Below are 24,919 nucleotides of genomic sequence, written 5' to 3' on the forward strand. Positions count from 1 at the left end.
CAAAAAATAATAATAAATTAGAAATAATAATAAATAATTAATAATTGGAAATAATAAATAATTAATAATTGAAAGAATAGTAATAAATTGGAAATAATTAATAATTAATAATTCAAAAAATAATAATAAATTAGAAATAATAATAAATAATTAATAATTGGAAATAATTAATAATTGAAAGAATAGTAATAAATTGGAAATAATTAATAATTCAAATAATAATAATAAATTGGAAATAATAATTAATAATTGAAAGAATAGCAATAAATTAGAAATAATAAATAATTAATAATTCGAATAATAATAATGAATTGGGATTATTAAATAATTTATAATTCAAAGAATTATAATTAATAATTCAGAGAAATAATAAAATAATTGGAAGAAATAATAATATAATAAATTTGGAGCAATTTCAGAATTGCTTGATTTAATCTCCAACATTTACGAGCCCGACATTGGTTTAAAACATTTTCCCTAGTAATACTTAATACTTTCCCTAATAATTATATTGTTTCGAATATTTTCATGATATTGTACGAAACGTATAGGAAAGTTCGAGATATTTAATATTTATTTTCAGTGATGAAGTTTTAGAATTTAAATATTTGCAGAAGTAATGTTTACATCATAAATGAAATATTTTTCACTTTGAAAAAAAAAAAAAAAAAAAAAAACCTTGCAATGAACACTTATTATCATATACAGATGAATAAATTTATGTTTTATATCACGTGGAAATTGTTTTCGCAGAAAAATCATATTGAGGAAATACAGAATATATACTATTATTTTCCATGATTTTTTTTCCCACAGGGATTCGTAGCTGGTGAACATAGGTACGAAGTCATCCAGTCCATGTTTAAAAATCAATTCGTAGGAAATGCAGTTTGGATGGATTCGAATTCTGTAACAAAGGTTGGTCATTATATAGTATTATCTATATGGATTGAAAAAAAAAAGACTTATTAATAATATTTTTTAAAAAATGAACTTCACTATGGATCACTCAATTTTTTTTCAGTTTTTCCGTGACTGCGTCGTGACAAAGTCTGAACTGTCAGAATCGACAGAAAGTTTTCCAAACATTTCGGAAAACGAGGAAATTCTGAAACCCATGTGTGAAATTGTCCATAAAGGATATATGGACGATCCCTCCAATACAGATCAAGCATGGAAAGAAGTGGAATTATGGCACGTTCATTTTGACATGCCCGAGAATGTATCTGAAAAATTACAGGTAAAATAGTGCTCACGAACGTGTTTTATAGTTTATAAAATAAAAATTATCTTTAGGAAATTGATGATTTAAATCCAAGAATAATTTTCTTGAAATTGAAGAAAATTAAATGATTTTGAAAGACAACTTGAAAGAGTTCTGACGGATTTTAAGAGTGTATTAATCAAATAATAATTGTCTGATAACATTAAGAGTACATAGATAAAATTAAAAGAATTCACATAAATATAAGAAAATCTAGGTGGAAACGTGTTTAAACTAGAAGTAATTGTTTTGCATAAAGTGAATTCACAGTTCACTAAATATTATTCTAATCAATGTGTCATTTGTCGCAAGTCACAATGAAACATGATTTGAAATGATGTGACCAACTTTAAGAGTGAATCAATCAAATTAAAATGTCTGGTAAATGTTACGAGCGAGTCAGCCAAACTAAAACATCCAGAAAATATTAAGAATGGATCAGTAAAACTAAAATGATTTACATAGCAAACAAGAGTAAGTAAGGCAAATTCGTCTTACGTTCTAAAAGTCGTTTTTGACTCGAAGTGCATTGACAGTCCATCAAACGTTATTCTAATCAGTGTGTTATTCTTCAGAAATCACAGGATCAATTGAAATGATTGTGACAAACTTTAAGAGCGAATCAATCAAATTAAAATGCTTGTTAAATTTTACGAGTGTGTCAGCCAGATAGAAACTTTAAGAATAGATCACTAAAACTGAAATGATTCACATAGCAAACAAGAGCATATAGGCAGAATCGTTATTTGTTCAAACTAAAAGTCATTCATTCAAAATGAATTGTCAATCTATCAAGCATTATTGTAATCAGTGTATTATTCATCAGTAGTAACAGGATTATTTGAAATATGTGTGACAAACTTTAAGAGAGAATCAATCAAATTAAAATGCTTACTAAACGTTACGAGTGAGTCAGTCAAGCTAAAATATCTGACAAGAATGGATCAGTAAAACTGAGATGATTCACATAGTTAACAAGTGCCTCTAGGCAGAATTCGTATGTGTTGAAACTAGAAGTCGTTGTTTAGCTCAAAATGAATTTACAATCTATCAAACGTTATTCTAATCAATGTGTTATTTTTCATAAGTCACATGATTATTTGAAAGGGCTGTAACACACTTTAAGAGTGAATCAATTAAATAAAAATGATTTCTAAACTTTACAAGTGAATTAGTCAAGTTAAAATATCTGACAAACTTTCAGAATGGGCCAGTAAAACTGAAACGAATCTTATAAACATAAGAGCATTTAGGCTTAAATGCCATATATATAAATAAGATAGAGGTGGCTTTTTTTTCTTTTATCTTGACCAAAATGTGTTGACAATCCATCTAATGTTATTCGTGTCAATGTCAGTCGGAAGTAGGGAGCAGTTATACATCTATCCTGAGGATGCTTACATATATTTACTACATGAAACAACTAACTGAAATAGGTTTGCTTTTGTATTATGAAAGAATTTTAAATAGATACATGCTCCATTAGGGGCTGGTAAGGTTTCATGAATTTGGATAATTTATAGCAACTACAATGAAAAAAGAGTGTGTAAGATATTCTGGGGGATTCAAAAGTCCGTTAACATTTGAAAATTCAATAATTTACGAAATAATGTAGGTAGAGAGGTAAAAATTGACACACATGCTTGAAATGACATGGGATTTTATTAAAACTCTCTCCCTCAAAGTGTAAAAAATGGCCAGCAGATACCGCTTTATATGGTAACAAATGCAATGATTAACATAGAAAATGATTTTTATGAAGACTATGTTCTTTATAACAAATGCTAAACAATGTCGTCCATCATTCACGTACATTTCACTACGTCATGTTCTCTACAGAGCCGAACATGTAAAGAATCTATGGCTTCGAACTTTGTAATCATTTTCTTCGCAGCTACATTTGTCACATGACCTTTACCCATTCGATTATCTTTCTTATGGCAAAAGGATTGTAAATCTGCATTAAAAATTACCCCATTTCGATCGTATAGTTTCATTAACAGTACCTTTTCTGACAAAGTAAACATGGAGCGATTTCTAGTGCATATGATTCTCTCTCTAGCTACAGTTCATTACATGCGGTGTCACTGACGTTTTACTGCCCACTGCCATCTGGTGGCCATTTTTTGCTCTTCAATAAAACCTCTTGTTATTACAAGCATAAATGTCAATTTTTATCTCCCAAACTGCATTATTCAGTGAATTATTGAATTTTCAAATGTTAATAGACTTTTGAATCATCCAGTAGTTTAAATCTTCATTACAAGTGAATAAATACAGAGTGTCCTAAAATAGACTGACGATTTAAAAAAAATTCATAACAGGAAAATGGTTAAGGTTAAAAAAAAATCAGGGTATAAGTTTTTGGTTTTATTTTAAAAAAATTTGTCGGCAGATGGTGATGCAGGCAGTAAATATGGAAATAAAAAAATAATTTAAAACTGCATCAAATTTTTCGATATTATAATAAATAAAAAACGCAGCACAAAATTTTCCTTCAGAATCTGCAGTTCATTTATCTTTTGTACTGCTCGTCCAGTCAGAAAACATCCCTTTTAAAGTTGAAAGAGTAACCCTCTTCTGAGGCTGCGTATTTTGATGATTTGTATTCGGGAATAACAATAAAAGGGACTTGCCGCGTCATCTGTCGACAATTCTTCGACTTAAAACCAAAAATCGTGGGAGGAAAAATTTATGCCCTGTCGCATTAATTTGCTGCAAGAATCCTTTTTTTTAAACTTTAACCGTTTTCCTATTATATATTTTTGAAAACCGTCGGTCTATTTCAGGACACCCTATAGTTCATGGTGAAATAAATAATTATTTTCAAATTGTGTTAAACATCATTAATAATATCTCATTTTCTCTCTAGAAAATGAAATATATTGATAATCAATTTAAAAATAACTTGTTTGTTTGAAAATTATTATGCCGTTAAAATATAAATTATTTTATTTTATTCATTTATTTTTAATTCAGACGTCTATGGGATGGAGACTCATAACTGAAGACGCCTTCTTCAAGCTGCCCGCAGGTCAAGCAGTTCTCCTTCAGGATATCGCTCGAAAAATGAAGGCTACAATTTTGTGAAGAAACATTGGGTTTCTTTGTACAGAAATATTGTTGGATCACTCATTGGAACGCACATTATTATTCATTTTCATTCGGTGAATTCTTCATTGTTATTGATTAAGCTGTTCATTCAAATAAAATGATTTGATTCATAAAATATGGTTGTTAAGACTTATTTTTACATTAATAATCTTACACTATAGTGTGAAATAATTTTAATTATGTTCCGCTAATAGAAGCACTTTTTGAACATCTAAATTGCCTGCTGGAAGATTCAAAAATTCTCTAAAATGTGTAACTGAACATGAGGCACACACAAATCACAGTAATCAAAAAATGAATACATTTATAAACTTATTATTCGATTAAAAAATTATCAAACATTCATAAAATTTATTTGCTCTATAAAATCTTAACTCAAGAAAAATAGAAGGAGCATATTCACAAAAGGCAAAAGGTCTCCTTATTTCAGTAACAGAGAGAATGCTTATTTAATGCGTTCCGACACAATTTATGAATGCGACATGCGTCCCAGTCTTTCAACAGCGTCAGAATTTTTGGAGAGAACTGCAAATTTCGAATCACACTTTTCTAACTCAACAATAGATGGCGCTCTTAAATCGTCAAATTCATCAGCCAGGAGAGAAATGAAAATGTATGATTTTTCATGCATTTTGAACAAATGAGTTTTTTTATCGATATATCGAAAAATAATTGCCTATCTGATTTAAAAAAGTAGTCGCATATATCCAGAAGAATTGTTCTTATAAAAAATTACAATAGTTGCACATGCGTTTTTAAGGATTTAGGAGAAACCTGAAGCATTGCCACATTGCATTCGGTAACTGTAAATCTTTTTTTTTTTTCTTTTTGCTACCTTTCTTTTTGAATCCTTATTCTTATCTCGCTTCTTTTATGAGAGTTATTTCTTCCCTCTACGAAATGAATGATTTTTCCCTTTATATCTATTTCACTAGCTACCAGTACAAAAAGCTAAGTATTTCTATTGGACACAAGTAAAAGATTAAACAGCCAACCAAATGCGATGTATAATCTTAGCATTTTATAGTACATCGCAAACATTCTATTGACTTTCATTAAAAGTATATGATGTTACTTTTATCAACGATGCAGGTATCCTCCTTTTATCCCATGTAGCATTTCCCTTATTTTATTAAGTATATGATATATGTACCAAGTATATTCTTCACTTTGTTTATTAACCGCTTAACTGTTTTGCCCGAGTGCCATACGTGGATCGATTTATCGAATTTTGATAGTTGTAAGCAAAAAATAAACCACTCATACCGATTATAAGTCAATATTAAAATTACTTCGAATACATAGATAAGTCAATTATTCAATGGATTTCCATTTGAATCAAAATAAGAAAATATTCCCAAAATAGAAGGTGTCATCATATTAGATAGTAAAGAAAATAAACCAGTTAAGGGGTTAATAAACAGGGATTTGTTTACAGCAAATTCGGAATAGTCTTCAGTTTAATTTGCACAAGTTTTCTTTATCTTTAAATATTGCGATTTTTTATATAAGGCAAAAAAATTATTAAAAATTTTAATTTTTTAAATCAGTAGATGTTATTACACTTTTTCATACGCTACGATTCAAAGTATAGAATATATTATCTTTCAAAAAATAACAATAATAAGAAAGCTTTATGAATGGATTGTAAATAGGAATGAAGATATTGCATTCATTAAAAAATTAATTTTCCATTAATATATATTATAAAATTATCTTGCTCGAATAATTTTATCACAAAAATCAATAATGCCCAATAAACCAGTAGCGTAAAATTCAATAGCGTAATAATTAATAAGGATTGGATAAAAAACAGTCCCGATGCCTTTCCTGCATTCAGTTTTCTGTTTTAGCTCGTATTTAAAATTAAATTTTGATAATCCTTTCTTAAAACCTTTCTTTTCGTAAATAATTAACCGAACAATTTATGGTTTTCCACAATAACTTCCAAAAATATTACAGCGTAAAAATGAATTTTACATCATTTTTAAAAGGCACCTTATTTTTTTTTTATTTATAGTAGTTTTTAACAAATAAAGCAATTTTCTTTTTTGATAATTCATGATAATATATAATATGTATTATATAATTTTAACATAAAAATTAATTTTCTATTTTTAAATCTGTTTGGGTTTTTTCCCCCTAATTTTTTCTGCGTAGTAAAAAAAAGCATATTTTCAACAATTTATTTCACAAAAAAAATAAAAGTAAAATTTAACCTCTATTAATTATTAACTTGAGCATGCATGAAAAAATCAACTTTTACCATCGTACTATCATCACTTTGATGAAAGTTCAAATTAAAAGATTACATCAATTTTAGCTGCAATCTAAATCTAGAAAAGTGTAACTTTCAGTGTGCAAAATGTAATTATAAAAAATGAAATAAATGTGAAACATGACATTTTTTAGAACAATAAAGACAAGAAAAACATTTGCAATCGTTTAACGTATCAATATTGCTTATTCAATAATTCTCCAATATTTAAAACAAATAGGATTTATACATACAAGAGATCAACTTTATCTGAGGTTCCACATTTAATCTCAAAATCGTAAGTATTAGGGATATACATCAAGTAGAAAAAATAGCTTAAATGAAGTAAAGAATAATTTTATATGCAGTTTAAGTCGGTAAATGTTCTGATAAATTATGGATTTTATATTTTTAAATAGACAATAGGTTCTATGAGTCATATTTAGAAAAATCATCTTAACAGATACTAACATTTTAAATAAAAGAAAGATCCACTCTATTGTGACTAAAACTAAATGAATTACTAAAATTTAAATATTAGTGCTATGAATTTTAGCACTAATTATAAACTTGCCTAAAATTATAAATTTGTTGATTGTTCTAATGTAGTAATATTCAAACTTTCATACCCGTTTAGATAACCCTTTTCTTTACTGAATATGTTTCTTAAGATAAAAAAAAATGTTTCATGATTTTTTTCGGAAGCATATTTATTGATTAAAACAAAATAAAATATTAATATGTATATTATTAAAGTTCTTTTGAAAGTAATACTAGAAAATGAAATGTATGATGAGTCAGGAAAACTGATGATACGAAATGATCCTTTTTTTTTCTGTACTCGTGTATTTAAAAAAACATATTTAGTTCCAGAAAACTTTTTTGTTTTAATTAAAATTTAATAATTTCCAGTTTAAATTTCATAGAAAGTGTGAGAAAATTAGAGACAGATGAAGCAGAATGAACAAAACGGCATAAGGCTTCTATAATATTAAGAGTCATATTACTATAAATATTCGGAGTCTAAAAATATTTTGCAGAAACTTTTAAGAGACCAAATTGCATCATACATTGAATTGAACATTTTAGAAAACCAACTGAAGAAGAAGCTGGTAACTAAAGGCGGCTAGCATTTAATTAGTTAGTAGGTACTGAAAGTTTTCACTTATTAAATTACATTTTGAATTTTTTTATAATTTAAATCGTCTTTTGAAAATCGTGATTTAATGCTGTATGAAATGCAAAATATTTGAAAACTTTTACGTTATTATTTGTTAAAAAAATATTTTTTTTTCTAAATCGGGATTTGTTACCTTTCATATTTTTCAAAGCGACATAGGTACTGTAGATGTCTATGCTAATAATTAGTTCCTGTTCCTTAGAAATTATGTTTAAAAAACGTTTCAAATTGTCAAAAAATAATTTGTTTTTATTTCTTCTTTAATTTTCTTGACAATTATATTATTTCTTCTAAAATTCTTATTCGTCATTAGCGATTTTGCTGCGTTTTGGTTATACGAGAACTGATTGTTGCGCATAGTTCTCTCACATTATATAGGAATTGCGCTGAAATTGTAGGTTAAAGGAACTTTATTTCTATATGCCAGAAAATTCGATTAATAGTATCTCATTTTTAGTTCATTCTTTGCAAGGCATATATTCTTTTAGTCAAAATTAACTATGATCTTTGCAGATTATTAAGTTAACAATTTTTTAATTAATTTGATAGAAATACGATAATTTCTGAGGTAAAATCTAAAAGAACGGAAATGAAACAAACCTAATTTAGACTTCTAAGTTTATTTTGTCTATTAATATATATACATAGAATTTACATTTAGAACATTAAAATTGTGAATTCAGAAATTAAATTCGAAGCAATCCTTTTTTCAATGATAATATTGATTAAAAATTAAGCAGTTATAGAAGGCATTTTTAACGGTAAAATAATAGAAAATGAAAACAAAGCCAATAATCACGTATAAGAAGCAAAAATAACAATAAACTAAAGTATAGCAGCTGCTTTCAGATCAGAGTTATATGTCATTTTTATCAGGTGCAAACATCTTTAGTGAAGCTAGCACACTGACCATACGTTCAGGGTCAAATACTCGGCGAAAACCGAACAAATAATAGTTATGGTTATTGAACAGACATAGCAGCTGAAGTTACGACTAAGGCGGTGGAAATTTTGAAGTGAAATGAATTGTTAGATTGAAGCGGTGATGTAGTTCTCAACATGGAAGTAAGAGATTTGCTTACATTTTTCTGTGAATAAACTGAATGATTACATTTGAAAAGATCTACAGACAAGTAAGAGAGTACAATTAATTTGTAGAAAACTGTTAAATTATATCATTGAGTTTATTTAGAAATGTTGCTAACAAAAATGTAGGCTTATGTGATTTATTTGGAAGGAAAATTTAATCAATTCATAAAAATGTGTTAAAGCATTGTTAAAAATTTCCGCTGATTATTCAAATATATCGTTTCATTGCGGACAGAATTAAATTTTAAATTCTAAACTCTAGTTAAAGGTAGATTAAAATTCTGCAGAAAGTGTTTAATCAATTGTTATAAGAAATATAAATCCAGCGTATATTAATATAAATAACGTAAAAATAAAGTGTTTATAATGCTAATCAGTTACTCAAGTCTAAGAAACTGCATACTTTCAATGATAACCACTCAGTTTGATTACTACTCACTGACGGTGAGTAGTTTTTTTTCAATTAATATACGCATTTAAATAGCATAGTGACCATTAAAACAAGGAAAAGATACGTAAATGTAAATTAACATAAAATATGCAACATATTTTCTGACTTTTAAAAAGAAAAAAAAATGGGAATTTTCTATTTTAGATATCTTAGTTCATGTCCAAGAAAAGATGGCTTTCAGAAACGTTTGTATTAATAGTTATGCACTCTAAAATTCTAATTAATCGGAAACTATCTTTAATATTCAATTAAGGAATTACAAATGTACATCATATTCAAGGATGTCAATTTATTGCCATTTTATTGCTTTTTGAATACAAATGAAGGCCGAATTAATAAATAATTAATAAAAAAAGGGAACTGCCTAGGGATTCCAAGGACACGATATTTTTGTGGTGTTTTTAAAGTAAAGTTCATATAACCTCGCAGAAATAGTTAGAAATTATTTTTTAGTTTCAGAAAAAGTTTTCAAAATATGAATATCTGAGTAATTATTATATTTCTTATACGCGTAAAAAAATGTGAATATGTTCTTTACACGCATTTACAGGGTTCATTCAATAAATATTTTATCTCTATCCATTTTTAAGCTTTGTTCGTTGGCTTCATTTAATTCATGTTTGTAAAAATGACATACCGCAATCTATTATCATTCAATTCCTGATGAACACGAGTTCTAATATTCTGCATAATCAGATATTTCCAATGACAAAGCAATAGTTTAGTGTTTTCAGATACTAAATATCTGCTTATAGATTCATTGTAATTAAATTTTGATTCCATGAAAGAGGCGCCATCTGTTAGCAAATTTGAGCGAAAACAAATTCTATTATACATTTACACCATCTGGGAGTGGAAACATTAATTAAAAGATTCTATGAAATTTATAATAAAGAATTATCAAATATGTAACAAAATTTTGAAATGTAATAAAATCAAAACTGTGTGAGACAATGCTTTAACTAGAATATTAAAATCTAAAAAATACTTTTTAAATCAAAAATATGAAAGTGAAAACAAAATTATAATGTTGAGGCGCTGAAAATAATCGATAAGCCACAGTGAATACAATTATAATCATAAACTGACTATTGCTACCTGCCGGATGGTACACGGAAAAACTTGAGTGACCGGACCACCGCAGCAACTCAATCACAGCACTGGCAGGAACTGTGATTGAGTCCTAAAGGCCATCACTGGCCACGGCACAACCCTTCATTAAGGAAGTACGTTCAATCATCTATGGGAGGAGCCAGACCCCTATCTTCTAGTGTACCCACAAGGGTAATGAGAACCAACCACCATGCCGAAAGTTTCTCATGCGCAATTACGAGGTGCCTCCCTCATGGGACTGAATACGATTATGAAAGAAACATTAAATAATAAACTAAATCATATTTTTAAATGGTCCCAATTCACTTAGAAATAATCTATTATCTTCTGCTTTTTTGCAATTTTGTTTTATCTCCATATTTCTACATAGAAAATAATTTCCTTTTTTTTAATGTGTTAGTAAAGAGCGTTTTAAAAAACAATTTTTAATTTTATTATTTAATATTTCGTCGCGATTACCTGACTCAGAAAATCACTGCGTTATCTTTCTTACATATCGCACGAAGTGTTTTCAAGACAATAGAATCAATTTTTACACCTTAGATAATTTATCAAACCTTAGATAATCTATCAATTACCTTTCAATATTGTCATAAAGGATATATGTGTATATTCCTCAAAGATTTCTTCTAAAAATATTAGTCAGCGGAATGGATTTCGAATTTGAAACAAGAGCAGTACATGGAGGCGATGATCCACAAAAACGTAAGACTAAAAAGCCATCTGTTATATTAGATAGCATTGACGATGAGGTAAGAAAGTGTTCTTTTTAGTTATTTAATTGCGCAATATTGAATATAATTATAAAATTAGAGTAATAAAAATATTTGAAATATCTGAAAATACCTTTTATTCCAGGAAATTACTATAGAAAACGAAAGCAAACTACGTTTGGAAAAATGTATCGCTTCGCTGGAAAAAGCCAAATATTGTGAGTTTTGAATTAAATAATTCTTTACTTTTTTATGAATAAAAAAGACAAATTCATGCTATGAGAGATTTTTGGGAGTTAAGCATGGCGTTTATCGAATGTAAAATGTTAAATTTTTTCACTCTATTCATAGCCATAATTTCGTTAATAATCCATATATTTTCGTCATTTTATCGCTATTAACCCTTTAACGCGGATTTTTTTCCCACGAAAACGTTGAAGCACGAAACGCTTCATGTTTTCACGTAAAAAAGCAACTTTTTTTTTTCAGTATCGTTGCTACATAGAAGAGTAACCACAAAATTTTAAACGCCCGTGCTGAGCTCGGGCTTGCACAAATTAGCCAACTCATACCTGAATCGTACTCAGGTTTACGCATTAAGTTATCACGTTTATATTATTTACAATATTCTCCAGGAAATTTGACATAATTTATAAGTTTCTAAAAGAATTTCAACTGTTTATTAAATATCTTGCGAAACTTTAAGAATTATTTTATTATATTTATAATTATTATTTTAGTCATTATTATAATATTCTTTATTATTATTATACTTATTTTAATTATTTTTACAACGTATAATTATTACTATAATTAGTTTTATAATGTATATTTATTATTATAATTATTTTAATTATTATATTTATCATACAAAATTTTGAAATTTTTGTATTTTTTTAAATGTTAGGCTTAGTTATTTAAAACTTTTTTCAAGTTAAGAGATTTAAAGAAATCTTTTAATATTTCTATTCAAATTTATTGATTTAAATATAATTTTTTTCAACATTCATAAGTCATCTTCATAATTTTCTGATAAGAAAGAATGTAAATGATTATTTGTAACAATCATTCCTTTCTCAAATGAAAAAAAAAAGTATTTTTTCTATTTCAATTACTTATATATTACTTGTATTATTCGTATTATTTATCCTTATTTAATTATAATAATAACATTTTCAAATTTTTAATTTTATTAAATTGAATTTTTCAGCATTTTTTTTTCTGAATTTGAGTTTATGTTCTATTCACTTTATTTTTTAAAACAAATATTATGGGAAAAGGGCCTGAATAATCATTTGAGTTAAAATAAATGATTATAAAGTAATATAAACATAAATATTAAAATGTTACGAAATTCAAAAATCATTTTAAATAAAGCAAAAATATTTCTTATTAAAAACAAATAATGTTAAGTATACATTGTGGAACATATTTATAAGCTTTACGACAATGTTAACTGTGAGATTATAGACTGAAACATTTGTTTGAGGTTTGTGCTATCCTTCCGGAACTGCTGCCATCACATCCATATCTATGCTAATAGGAGACGGGGACCATGCAGTTTTCTTCGATTCCGTGTATCATGGTAAAGTATTTACAGCTTTCTTAGATCATTTTAGAGATATTTCAAGATACATTCAAATTTAATGCATTTATAAATAACCAAGTTAACTGGAAAAATAGATTTTCACTATTATATTAACATTGGGTGAATTGTTTGAAAAATTCCTTAGATTCCCGACTAAGTTCTTCAAGATCTTCTTGTGAATAATAATTCCAGTCATATCAATAAATAACCAAATTTTATGTCATTTTTGATATTATCGTTGGAAACATCACATCAATTAAGAGCATGTGTTTGATATGGAATTTTAATGGAAATTCGTTAATCGAATGCAAACGTTAATCATGGACGTTTTTCAACACGCTGGGAAAAAACTGGAAACTGGAACTTTTAATACTAAATATTGGAGAAAAAGAATATTTTAGAATTAATTCTTCTATTTTTATATGAGTTTTAAAATATTAATTTTAAATTTAGCAATGGGAACAGGGATACCAAAAAACTGTACTTGATATCGTAGCAATCTGAGCAGATATAAACGTATCAACCATTACTATGATTATTATTAATAGCTTTAAATGTTTTTTAAATGTTAAAATTAGAGATTAACATTATGGAAATAAAATTGATAATGCTGGAGAGATAATTTTTAAAAGTTTAAATGTAATGTGAAAATAGTGTTTCTGTAATAATACACTCCAAAGTTAATGAATGCAAATATTAAGTATTCAATTAATTTTTAATTAAAATATAATTAAAATTTTGAAAAAAGAATGATTATTCAATATATCCAAAAAATAATTAGAATTAAAAATAAAATGTAGAAAACTAGTCCTTTAAGAAAAACTTTTTTTTTATGAATTAAAAATATTGCATTAAAGCTATTATTTAATTCTGGCTCTAATAGATTTTCAAATTTTGAATTTTTAAAAATATTTTTTAAATAAATTTGTAATTTTGTATTTAAATTTTTGTTTATCTCCATTTCTTCATTGTTAATATTTTGTCTTTTTCGTTTTGTGTACATTAATTCTTAATCTTCCAAAATCGTAATTCCTGGGTATTTTCGGGTCTCGATGAGTCAAATTTTGGGTAAAAATCAAATTCCCTGCAAAAAAAAAAAAAAAAAAAAAAAAAAAAAAACCTTTTTACCCTCAGAAAAAAAAAGCCTGAAGGTGACTTCTTCAGTCTGGGTTATTTTTTTTTTTTTTCAATTTTTCTCAAATTTTATTCCGAGTTTAATCAAATTATTAATGCACTCTATTTATCTTTACTCTTATTTAATGTTTTTCTAATTTTTTAATCAAAAGTTACTTTTCAAGAAGTAACTTTTTGCCGAGATTTAACGGCCCTAAATCCATTAGTCAGCCATGACGTCATATTAAAGATGTCTCGGCTCTCTGTTAGCGACCATCAAAGGACTGAATTTTAAGGACAGAACAAATCTTTTACATTCTATCAAAAGTATAAAATGTTTGCTAATAGTATTTTTGTTCAAATTTAATTCAAATTATTTCCTTTTCACAAAATAAGGAATTGTTGAATAATTTTCACATAATCTTTTAGATGCAAATTATCAACAATATCCACAAAAACCAGACATTAATTATATCGTGGAATCGTAGAAAGTTATTTCTCTATCCTACAAATGTAAGATTATTAGAAACAGCCTTTTACCATTTCACCCTATACATAATCTGAAATATTTTCAGTTTCATAATATAAATTAAAGTTCGACTCATTTAATATTTCATAATTAATAGTGTCAGTAAATAAATTATGGTAGGGAATGATCGTCAAATATTATTTTAATTTTAATTTTCTTAGAATTTATCAATATATTTTCGTTTCAATTTTTTTTACTTTTACCCTACAGGTACAAGAACCAATTCGGACTTGAGAGCAGCATGTGGTGCAATAGATATCACTTTTGCTGATTTGAGGGATGCTTCAGTTTTAGAAAAGCATATGAAACCCAATACAAAGGTATTAAGCAATTTATTAACATTTTTCATTTTTTCATTTAAAAATATACTCTCCTTGGATTTTTGAAAAAAATACCTAGACCTAAACCTTCTAGAATAAATGAAACTAAAGAATTTGTAACGAAATTTTTCAAACATACAGGAAGATTTAAAAGAATTTGGATATACTTTAAAAACACATCAGGAATATGAAGAAAAAAAAATCAATGAACAAAAACAATCTATGCACAACAGTTACAGAAATGTATTACTACTCCTCCTTCAAAAAGGTCACAAATTCAAACAGAGTCTTTGGAGGTGTAAATCTAGAGAACAATTTGTCCTCAAACATACCCTACAAGGTTTCAATTATATTGAAATTAGGAGACAGAGAGGCGTTCTTGGAAGTGCTAGAGTTCATCATGCCAGTCTCTGACTGTTCCAGAATTATGAATGACCGGATTATCATTTTTGGAACACAGATCGAGAAACATGGAACAGATTTTGTACCGTTGGATGAAGATGATCGGCCAGAATACTGACATAAACTGGTGCAATAGTCAGCTCATGCGAGGCAAAAAGTCCGTCGAAACCACGATCAGACATCATGCCCCACAACCTCACTGGCCCTCTCCATGCTTAACTATACAAAGGCGACAATAAGACTTGTGGTGGCGTTCTCTAAATGTGTAAATGTTCATTAGTCTGATATCATGCAAATGACAATTACTTTGATAAGACGAAGCTCTGCCATTGTAGCTTCACTCTACTTTATGATCATGGTACCATTTATGTTGTTTTAAGACATTTTATGATATCCCTAATGGTTTTGAAATAGTCGTTCTATGCAGTTCACGGGTGGGTGGGTTTTTGTCTACAAACCTTCCTGTAGAAATATGTTCATCTCAAATCCTATCTAAGATGTTATTAACTTGCACTTTCTGGCCACAGTTCATCTCAAAATCCTTCTGTCTCAAACAGTCAGCTTCAGCTTTCGGCCACTGTTATGCTTGGCAGACGGCATATTTCCTTGTTCACCATAGGCTTTCATTACCGTTGACGCAGACCTTATCCCCTAATTAACAAAAATATATATTTTTTAATTATGGCTTTGGATAGGCGGGTTCCAGAAATCTTATTTCTTTAGAAACCTGTGAGGTTAATCATAACGAAGCTTCATCCCACTCCCTAGTAAACCATTGCCTTGTAAGCCACTCCCTAGTAAGCCATTGCCTTGTAAGCCACTCCCTAGTAAGCCATTGCCTTGTAAGCCTAGTAAGCCACTCCCTAGTAAGCCATTGCCTAGTAAGCCACTCCCTAGTAAGCAATTGTACTAATAGCATTCAAATGCTATTAGTACAATGGCTGATATGTGTGCCCTTTCTCTTCTCGCCTGCTTGTTGGCACTCTTCCATACTACAGCAAGACAATATGACAGCTTTCCTTATGTATTGTTTATTCCACTGGTATTCATAATATTTTGTACAATTTCTGTATATCTATCTTGAGATGGCAATTTGCATATGGGATAACAGATGGAAGCAAGAGAAGAAATATGAAAAACTTTAAAAAAGATATGTAAATTTGTGAAAAATAGAAACATTTAAGTGAAAAATAAATGCTTTAATGCCCTGTTGTTTCTTATAATTGATATATTTTTCCTAGAAATTTTAATTGGAATTTTTTCTTTTGTCTTAGATGGTATGGATAGAGACGCCTTGTAATCCTACGATGAAAATAGTGGACATTTCCGCCATCGCACAAATTGTCAAACGACATGGCAAATCATTTCTGGTAGTAGACAACACTTTCATGTCACCATACTTCCAAGTAAGAAGAAGCTTCTTTTTTTTAATGAAATTTTTTTAGATGCATTTTAAATTTGAAACTTTATCTATCAAATTAAATGGAATGTTCTTTAATGGATAATTGAGATAATTTACTAGGTTTCTATCTCTAATATTTTTGAAAAATTCAGCCATTCTTTAAAATATTTCTAGTTCTGTTTAGCAATGACATCAGTAGTGACAACATGCATTGCTTTTGCATCAAAACATCGTATTTTTTTAAAAAAAATATTCATATTTCAGAAAGGACACACGACCAAACATTTGATTTTTAAATAATAAATCTATTTAATAAGCATTTTAAATTCAATTCATTCATTATTTCATAATATGAAATAAAGCTTCTTAAATCGTAGCTTATAAAGGAATGAAGATGGTAAAATTATTCAATTTTACTTGCAGGAACTCTTCTGAAACTTAATACAGCAAAACATAAATTGCAAACATTTTTTCTGTGCGAATAATTGTTCATTCAGTTTTTACGTCACAGCATTCTTTTATTTTATTAATTGGAGAAATTATCTATAATTTGACTACCCATGATAAAATATGATGATATTCTATAATTTCTTCATCGATCGCTCATAATTATATTTTCCTATAATTTCAATGTAAATGAAAAATTAATACTTTGATTAACTATATCCCTGCTATTATAATTTTTTATAGATATAGATATAGTCAAGATTTTACATTTATATTTATTTATTTAGGATGTAAATTTTTGATTTATGTTGTTAAAAGCAGATATAAGAATCACTCAAAATTGCTGTATATTTTTAAAGACGTATTCCATCTTGCATAACTGTCTTTATTCTGAAAAATATAAATATAATAATATTCAGGTATAATATATTTTTGCAGAATCCTTTGCTACTCGGCGCGGACATAGCTATGCATTCTCTCACCAAGTACATGAATGGTAAGAAAATATTTTAAACATCATTTTTGCCTAAATAATACTAACCTTTCTAAAAGTTTTATACTCGCAGAATAGCATTTTGAGTCAAATATTTCCCATTCCTATAATCATTTATTCAATGTTTAAATTTCCAACGTTTATAACCATTCAATTCAGTATATAAATTTTCTATGTTCGATATGTAAATTTATCTAAATTATCGTTGTTCATAATCATTCAATCAGTATATAAATTTTCCATGTTCATAATCCTTCAGTCGATATATAAATTTATCTAAATTATCGATGATCATAATCATTCAATCAGTATATAAATTTTCCATGTTCGATATATAAATTTATCTAAATTATCGATGTTCATAATCATTCAATCAGTATATAAATTTTCCATTTTCATAATCATTCAATCAGTATATACATTTTCCATGTTCATAGTCATTCAATTAGTATATAAATTTCCATGTTCATAATCATTCAGTCGATATATAAATTTATCTAAATAATCTAAGTTCATAATCATTAAATTTGTATATAAATTTATCTAAATTATCTAAGTTCATAATCATTAAATTTGTATATAAATTTATCTAAATTATCTAAGTTCATAATCATTAAATTTGTATATAAATTTATCTAAATTATCTAAGTTCATAATCATTAAATTTGTATATAAATTTTCCATGTTCATAATCATTCAATTGATATCTAATATTTTCTAAATTTTTCATCGTCATAATTTTTAAATCAATATCTCAATTTTTCATCTTCATAATTATTCAGTCAATATATCTATGTTTATGTCATTATCATTCAGCCAATAACAATTTTTCGTCTTGTAATTATTCAGTCAGTATTTATCGTTCCATGTTCATAAATATTCATCGCATTAAAAATTTTGCATGTCATAATCACTTGAAACAAATTTTGTATAGTTCTAAAAATCAAGAAAATGTTAATTTATTTTGTGTTCAATAATCATCTTATATCTTTAATTTTTCTTGTTACTTCGCTTACAAAGGAAGCATCAGCTTTTATATTTATTTTTGTGTTTTTGAAGGTCACTCTGACGTATTAATGGGAGCAGCTGCAACAAACCGCGAAGACTTGTACACGAAATTGAAGAATGCTTCCCAAGGTAAATATAATTTTTGTTATGCGTCCGAAATTTTACAAAGGGGATTGATGTTTTAAAACAATGGACGCTCACATATATAAACAAAAATAGTACTAAGTATCACAAACCTTATTTCATTATAATAGCAATAAAAAATATAAATCATTTCATTATAATGGCACTAAAAATAAATAAAATAATAAAAAAAAGATATTACAAACCCACGTCTAGATGAAATTTATAAACACTATCTTAGATCTGATTGTCAAATTTTAATTAACAGAAGTTAAAGTAGGAAATTTTATATGCATGGAAAAATACTTAAGAAGTAAAAAAAAAGTTATTTGAATACGATTTAATGTAAATATATAATGACATTAAAAGTAATTTCGTAATAAGACTTTTTCTATCCATACTATTTGTGCACACTCAAAAAACATTCATTAAAATCGGATAAAAACAAATAGAGATCGATAAAAAAAATGTAATTCCAAATATAAAATTAAAAATAATGCTGAAAGAAAATATTTGCCATAACCTCCAACTAAAGTGAGAATATTACGATTCAGCATAAATATAAAATATAAAAAATTGCAGACCTCAGCTCATTGTCTTTTGTTAAAATTCAGAATAAAATGTATATAAAATATTAAATTCATGATCCCATTACTAATTTTTATTCATGCTTAGGTTATTCTCACAAAGATAAATTACTTTAAACACGAAAAAAAAATACTTGCTTGAATTGCTTGACACCAAGGCAGATTTGTACGTGCAATCATAGCTCAGATCAAAAGGACAGAAATATATTTAACGTCACCCACTGTTACCAATTTCGTTGAACTATTATACAATAGAGAGAAGCATAATAAGTAAAATACTATAATCATAGTATTTAAATTGATTGTATAGGTTATAAACAGATTACAGTCAGTATTTCTGATCATTCGTTTTTTAAATTCTGCATCTCGTACAAAGGATAAAAGAAACAAGTTTGGAATTTTTTTACTTTTTAAGGCTACAATTAGAGCATCAAAGCCTCCAAATCTTTGTTTTATCTTTGAGATTGATTAAACATCCCCTCTATAAGTTGTAAAGTGACCAACAGATGTACAAAAACCATTTAATTGTTACCTTGGTTAATAAATGCATCAGTAAGGAAATTTTTTATTGCAACATATGGTAGTTAACAATAGATTTAAAATCTTAACAAAAATATATTGTATAGCAAACAAATATCATGTACATTAGGTTTATCACTGAAAAATATTTATTATTTAGTCATTACCTTTCTTCATGCAAATGGCAGTAAGGTAGCAAAAGCCATGTTTTTCTTGCTCGATTTCACCAACCTTCGGGGCCGCGATGGTTTAATCATAAGATTTCTGCTTTGAGGCTGGAGAACTCTAGACTCAAAACACAATGCCACTAAAGATGTGTCATATATTTTGATCTATTAATGTTACCTGGATGAGATCACGGAAGTTTCGCCGTAACAATATATTTAAAGGACAGAAAGTTGATGTCGTGGGATAAACGCCCTCCTATGTGTGTGTGTGTGTGGGGGGGGGCACGAACATTTGAAAAAGTATTTGTCAATTCAAGTATCGTCCTCATCACCTTACCGAATCCGAAATAACGATGTGTCGATTATGATGCATTGATGTAAGTGGAAATGTGTAATACCAAGAAATTTGATCACATGTTCGCTATTACTAGAATATTCGTTTGTGTGATAAAATCCAATGAATATAATGCAGTTTGGTTTTTAAATTATGTTCTGATATATACAACATGTTTGCAGATAGTTTGGAAAACAGAATTCGAATGATTGCGTTTGAAGACGTTAAATTGCATTTATAAAGTATATAAAAAATCGTTAAAGAATAAACATAATTTGCATACTACGAGAGTACGATAATCGAAACTGAAAAAGAGTTCTAAAACGTTAAACGATATGCCTGCGATTCTTTGTAACGCGAGATTAATTAATTAAAGGTAATAAACCAAACCATAAATTAGTTCCGCCATCTTAAAGAGGCGTCACTTCATAAAAACGCCGAACACGACACCCTTCCTAAAATATCCTTAGTATTACTTCTAATGGAGCATTATATAACTAAACTGAAAACTAAATTAAAACTATCTGATTTCGAAATTTCAAGTGAAACATTTCATTTGATTTCTTCTTTCAGCTATCGGTTCAATACCATCACCATTGGATTGCTATTTATGTCTACGAGGTATGAAAACTTTGCATTTAAGAATGGAGCGACACAAGGAGAATGGTTTCCAGGTAGCGCGATTTCTGGAGAGTCACCCGAATGTAGAGAAAGTTCTTCATCCAGGTAATGAAAAAAAATCTATCGATTAGAAAGTATACCCTCTCTAGAGTGTATTTAGGTACTTTAAAATTACTTACATATTGTAACAAAAGCATACATTTCAATAAAAGCGTAACAGTTCAATCAAGCAAGGCTCATGAATTGATATCTAAACACAGAGAAAGATTACTGTTGTTGTTCTTTATAATGGCACTTGCCATGGACAAGCTCACTGACTAAGTCATCGATTTTAAGCCAAGGCAGCGTCTCTTGCTTTAGAAGTGCCAACTAGTTCCAAAAGTACGTCTTAGCTACTCACGCATCACATTCGCTTGCACAACCCCTCTTTAAAGAGGGGTATATTCACACATCTCACAGAGAGAACAGACGAAAAACAACCATGCCCGAACTGGGATTCGAACCCAGGACGCCCAGATCACGGGAAAGACGCGCTCCCCCTATGCCAGGACACCGGCGTGAACGATTACTAAAGCAAGTAAACAAGTAAGAAAAAAAAAATTGAAGCATCTATTTTTAGGCTACATTTTTTTTTAAAAAAATGCAATGCTTTATAATATAGCAAGATTAAAAAATGCGTGGCTAGTTCTATAATTAATTCAAAGGTACAAATGAAATGTTGCTAGTTTAAAAGTTTGCATGTTTAACGTGAGCACATTTTTATTCTAGGCTTCTACTTTATTCTTTAGATCTAATATTAAATTCTTATGTCTTATTTTTCGATTTGAGAATATACAACTTTTAAAACTTTTTAATCCTAAATCTTAAAATTAAAAAGTAATGCCCAATTTCACGTTTTTAACACTTACAACATTTTCTACTTTTAGGCGATAGCCTTTTGATACCTTATTAGAAGGGGGGGGGACTTTTAATATATAATAAAGACAACAGATGGCAGCACAACTTTCTATTGAAAAAAAACTGAATTATTTAAAATCTTGAATGAATTAATACAACCTGAGTGAACTGAATAAAGTCTGAATACTGGAGTTATTCCAAACTCTAATTTATAGGTCTAGAAAGTCATCCTCAGCATGATTTAGCTAAGAAACAATGCACAGGATTTAGTGGAATGGTGTCGTTTTGCATCAAAGGCGGCATAGAGGCAGCTAGAGAATTTGCCAAGAGGATCAAAGTCTTTACGCTGGCTGTGAGTTTAGGAACAATAGAAAGTTTGGTGGATATACCGTAGATTAAAAATTTCTTAATGAAAAATGACATTTCAATAAAAAAAGATTTAATAACAGAATTTTCAAAAGTTTTTGTGAAATTATTTCTTTTAGCCCTATTATGACGGCATCTCCTTTGAGCAAAGAAACCAGGGCAGAACTGGAAATTCCCGAGAATTTAATCCGACTTTCGATTGGAATTGAAGACGCGAGAGATCTGATCGCTGATTTAGATCAAGCCCTTCGAGGAGAATGAACGAAATGTATAATGAAAGATGAACTGAATGTTTATTTTGAATTAAAAAATAAAATATTTTTTATATAATTTGTCTCATTGCATTAATATTCATAACTTAATCTGTTGTTACTACTTATATGAGTTTTCCAACATTATTAATCGAAATATATATGTGGCTTATATCAAGAAAACACTGTTTATCATGTGTAATAAAAAACTTGAAAGGAAAGAAAAGGAAAGGCATTAGATATCCTCCAATAAAAGCAGTCAATACTGAATAAATTTAACTATGGATTGTTTTACAATGATAAATTTAAGAAATGACAATTTATAAAATCACTTTTATAGATATTTAAAAGTGAATTAAATATTTTTATTTTTTCATTTTATATCTTTAGTTCATTATTCATCTTTAGTTTTTATTAATTTATAAAATATCATGTAATCAATTTTTTTCACAAATTCACTACCAGATGGCGCCTTCTGTGACAAATAAAAATTTAATTATTTTTTATAATTACTAAATGAATACTATAAAATTATAAAATGAAGCTTAATTCCTAAAAATAACAGAGTATGATTTGTTGTTGGGAATATATAAATGTACAAATTTAATAATAATTAAACTAATAAATTAAAATTCGTAGATGTATAAATTTCAGAATTTTATGGTGTCGTTTAAATCGTTCATTAGAGATAAATTAATGTCTTTTACTTCTTGAAAAGAAAGCTGTCAATTCGTGCATAAATTCATAATATAAAAATTACAATTCGGACTGATATCTGCTATCGTTATTAAATATTTAAAAAATCATTTTCACTGATAAATCATAAAAAAACACTCTTTCATGAGAAAAATCTCATTAGAGGGCTATTTCGTAGAAAACTACTATTTTTCAAAAGGCAAAAAAGCTTATTTGTAAAAAAAAAAAAAAAAGGTTAAATTTTTAATTAGAATTTTTATACCTTCGGTAGCTGATGAGATGCTGCATTTCTATTAATTAATTTGAGTTATAAAATTTAGATACACTTTATTTATGCAAATAATTTTAAGTGTTGCATCAAAGTTTCAAACATTTTATCATTTGAGATTTTTGATGAACTGTAATTGATATATTAACTTTGATTTGATAATCAATGCGTCTTGCAAACCTATGAAAAACACTTGCACTAACTGTTTTCAAATTTAGGATATTATGAATATATATAGGAAGTTTATATATATATACATAGACACCAATTCATTTTTTTTATCCAATTCTATCTTTAAATACAATTTTAAGCACTGAAAGTTTTTAAATAACTAGACGAGATAAACCGACTATATCTAAAGTGATTTCATTATCAGTGACTTTTATCACTCGAAATGCTTTCAAACAATAGACTAAGAAAACAAACTGAGTAAATATTTGTACTACTTTTTGATGTGAAGTTGTAAAGAAAGGCTTTTCTTAAATTTTTACTTGAACAATATATTTCAGGGCGATAAGTTACAGGATGAAAGTTGAATTCGAAACAAGAGCCGTTCACAGTGGGAACAATTCACAGAAACGCAAAATAAATAAACCGTCTATCGTTTTTGATAAAATTGACGAAACATTGTTTTATTATCTTATGAGTTATTTTCAAAGATTTGATGAGAAATTATTAATGTCATGTAGTATTCTTTTTCATACAAAGGTAATCAAAAATGAAAGCAAAAAACGCCTGGAGAAATGCATAGCATCCTTGGAACATGCGAAATATTGTGAGAGTGAAATGTATTGAACTATATTAACGCGCTTTGTTCCCAAATATATTAAGTTACTTAAAATTTTTTTCTCCATGTTTTTTTTTTATTTGAAGATATAGTTTGTTCTCATTAGAACTTTTTGTACATGGATTTCATTTTGATATATATATATATATATATATATATATATATATATATATATATATATATATATATATATATATATATATATATATATATATATAAAGTGTGTGTGTGGTGTAATGATATTTTAAAATCTAACTTAAACTTAATTAATTTCCTAATTTTTATCTTCATTTAACCTATATGAAATTAATTATAAAATGTTTTCTTATTTCCTGATCCTATTCCATCTTTTTTATTTAATTAATGAGCCAGAAGCTCTGTAAAAATGCTTAAATCAGTGGCTCTCACGCTCCAAGTGAAGGGATAAAAAATCTGTCAGTGTATACAAATTCTTTTAAAAGATACCTATTTCCCCCTTACCTAAATAGACACGTGTAAAGAAATCCCTATCAGATTCTAGCAGTATATAATCATCGGGATAAATATTTCTGTCTCTTTACGCTCTTTTATCTTCCAATCTTGTATTGTGATGTAGATTGACGTATCTCATCACTTAAGCTGTAATTTTATATATCTCCATCTGTTGTTCTAAAATTTCGTTAGTTTGGTTTCCAGTTTCATATCTGAAACAGGGAGTCCCCTATCTGAGCTGTAAAAGAATCACGCATTTCCTTTTTCGCTTTGAAATTCTTACCAGTTGAGCTTTGTCTCATTTTCTCTTTAGTAATCTTGGCTCGAACTCACTATCATAGCTAATATT

At 27.8% G+C, this 24,919-nt stretch overlaps 2 protein-coding genes across 3 annotated transcripts in view; both read left to right on the forward strand.

Annotated features, from left to right (window-relative positions):
• The window catches only part of LOC129972112 (transient receptor potential cation channel subfamily M member 2-like), a 141,613-nt gene extending 137,167 nt beyond the window's left edge, over positions 1–4,446 (forward strand). The window contains exons 29-31 of the mRNA XM_056086102.1: positions 817–918; positions 1,025–1,240; positions 4,244–4,446. Of these exons, the coding sequence (XP_055942077.1) occupies positions 817–918; positions 1,025–1,240; positions 4,244–4,354 (429 nt within the window). The 3' untranslated portion in view covers positions 4,355–4,446. The remainder of the gene's footprint in view (positions 1–816; positions 919–1,024; positions 1,241–4,243) is intronic.
• Positions 4,447–11,068: 6,622 nt separating this feature from the next.
• On the forward strand, positions 11,069–22,408 carry LOC129972113 (cystathionine gamma-lyase-like). Of its 2 annotated transcripts, none has more exons than XM_056086104.1 (10): positions 11,069–11,220; positions 11,327–11,399; positions 12,671–12,766; positions 14,622–14,731; positions 16,408–16,539; positions 17,421–17,478; positions 18,535–18,612; positions 20,787–20,939; positions 21,947–22,083; positions 22,217–22,408. In XM_056086104.1, the coding sequence occupies exons 1-10, from the start codon at positions 11,119–11,121 to the stop codon at positions 22,304–22,306; spliced, it is 1,029 nt and encodes a 342-aa protein (XP_055942079.1). In that variant the 5' UTR covers positions 11,069–11,118; the 3' UTR covers positions 22,307–22,408. The 2 variants fall into 2 exon arrangements, with proteins under 2 accessions (XP_055942079.1, XP_055942078.1); XM_056086103.1 differs by having other exon boundaries at positions 21,947–22,121; positions 22,217–22,405.
• The last annotated feature ends 2,511 nt before the right edge of the window (positions 22,409–24,919 follow it).

The sequence above is a fragment of the Argiope bruennichi genome, chromosome 6 (assembly GCF_947563725.1).
Source record: "Argiope bruennichi chromosome 6, qqArgBrue1.1, whole genome shotgun sequence".
In the NCBI taxonomy this organism is placed as follows: Eukaryota; Metazoa; Arthropoda; class Arachnida; order Araneae; family Araneidae; genus Argiope; species Argiope bruennichi.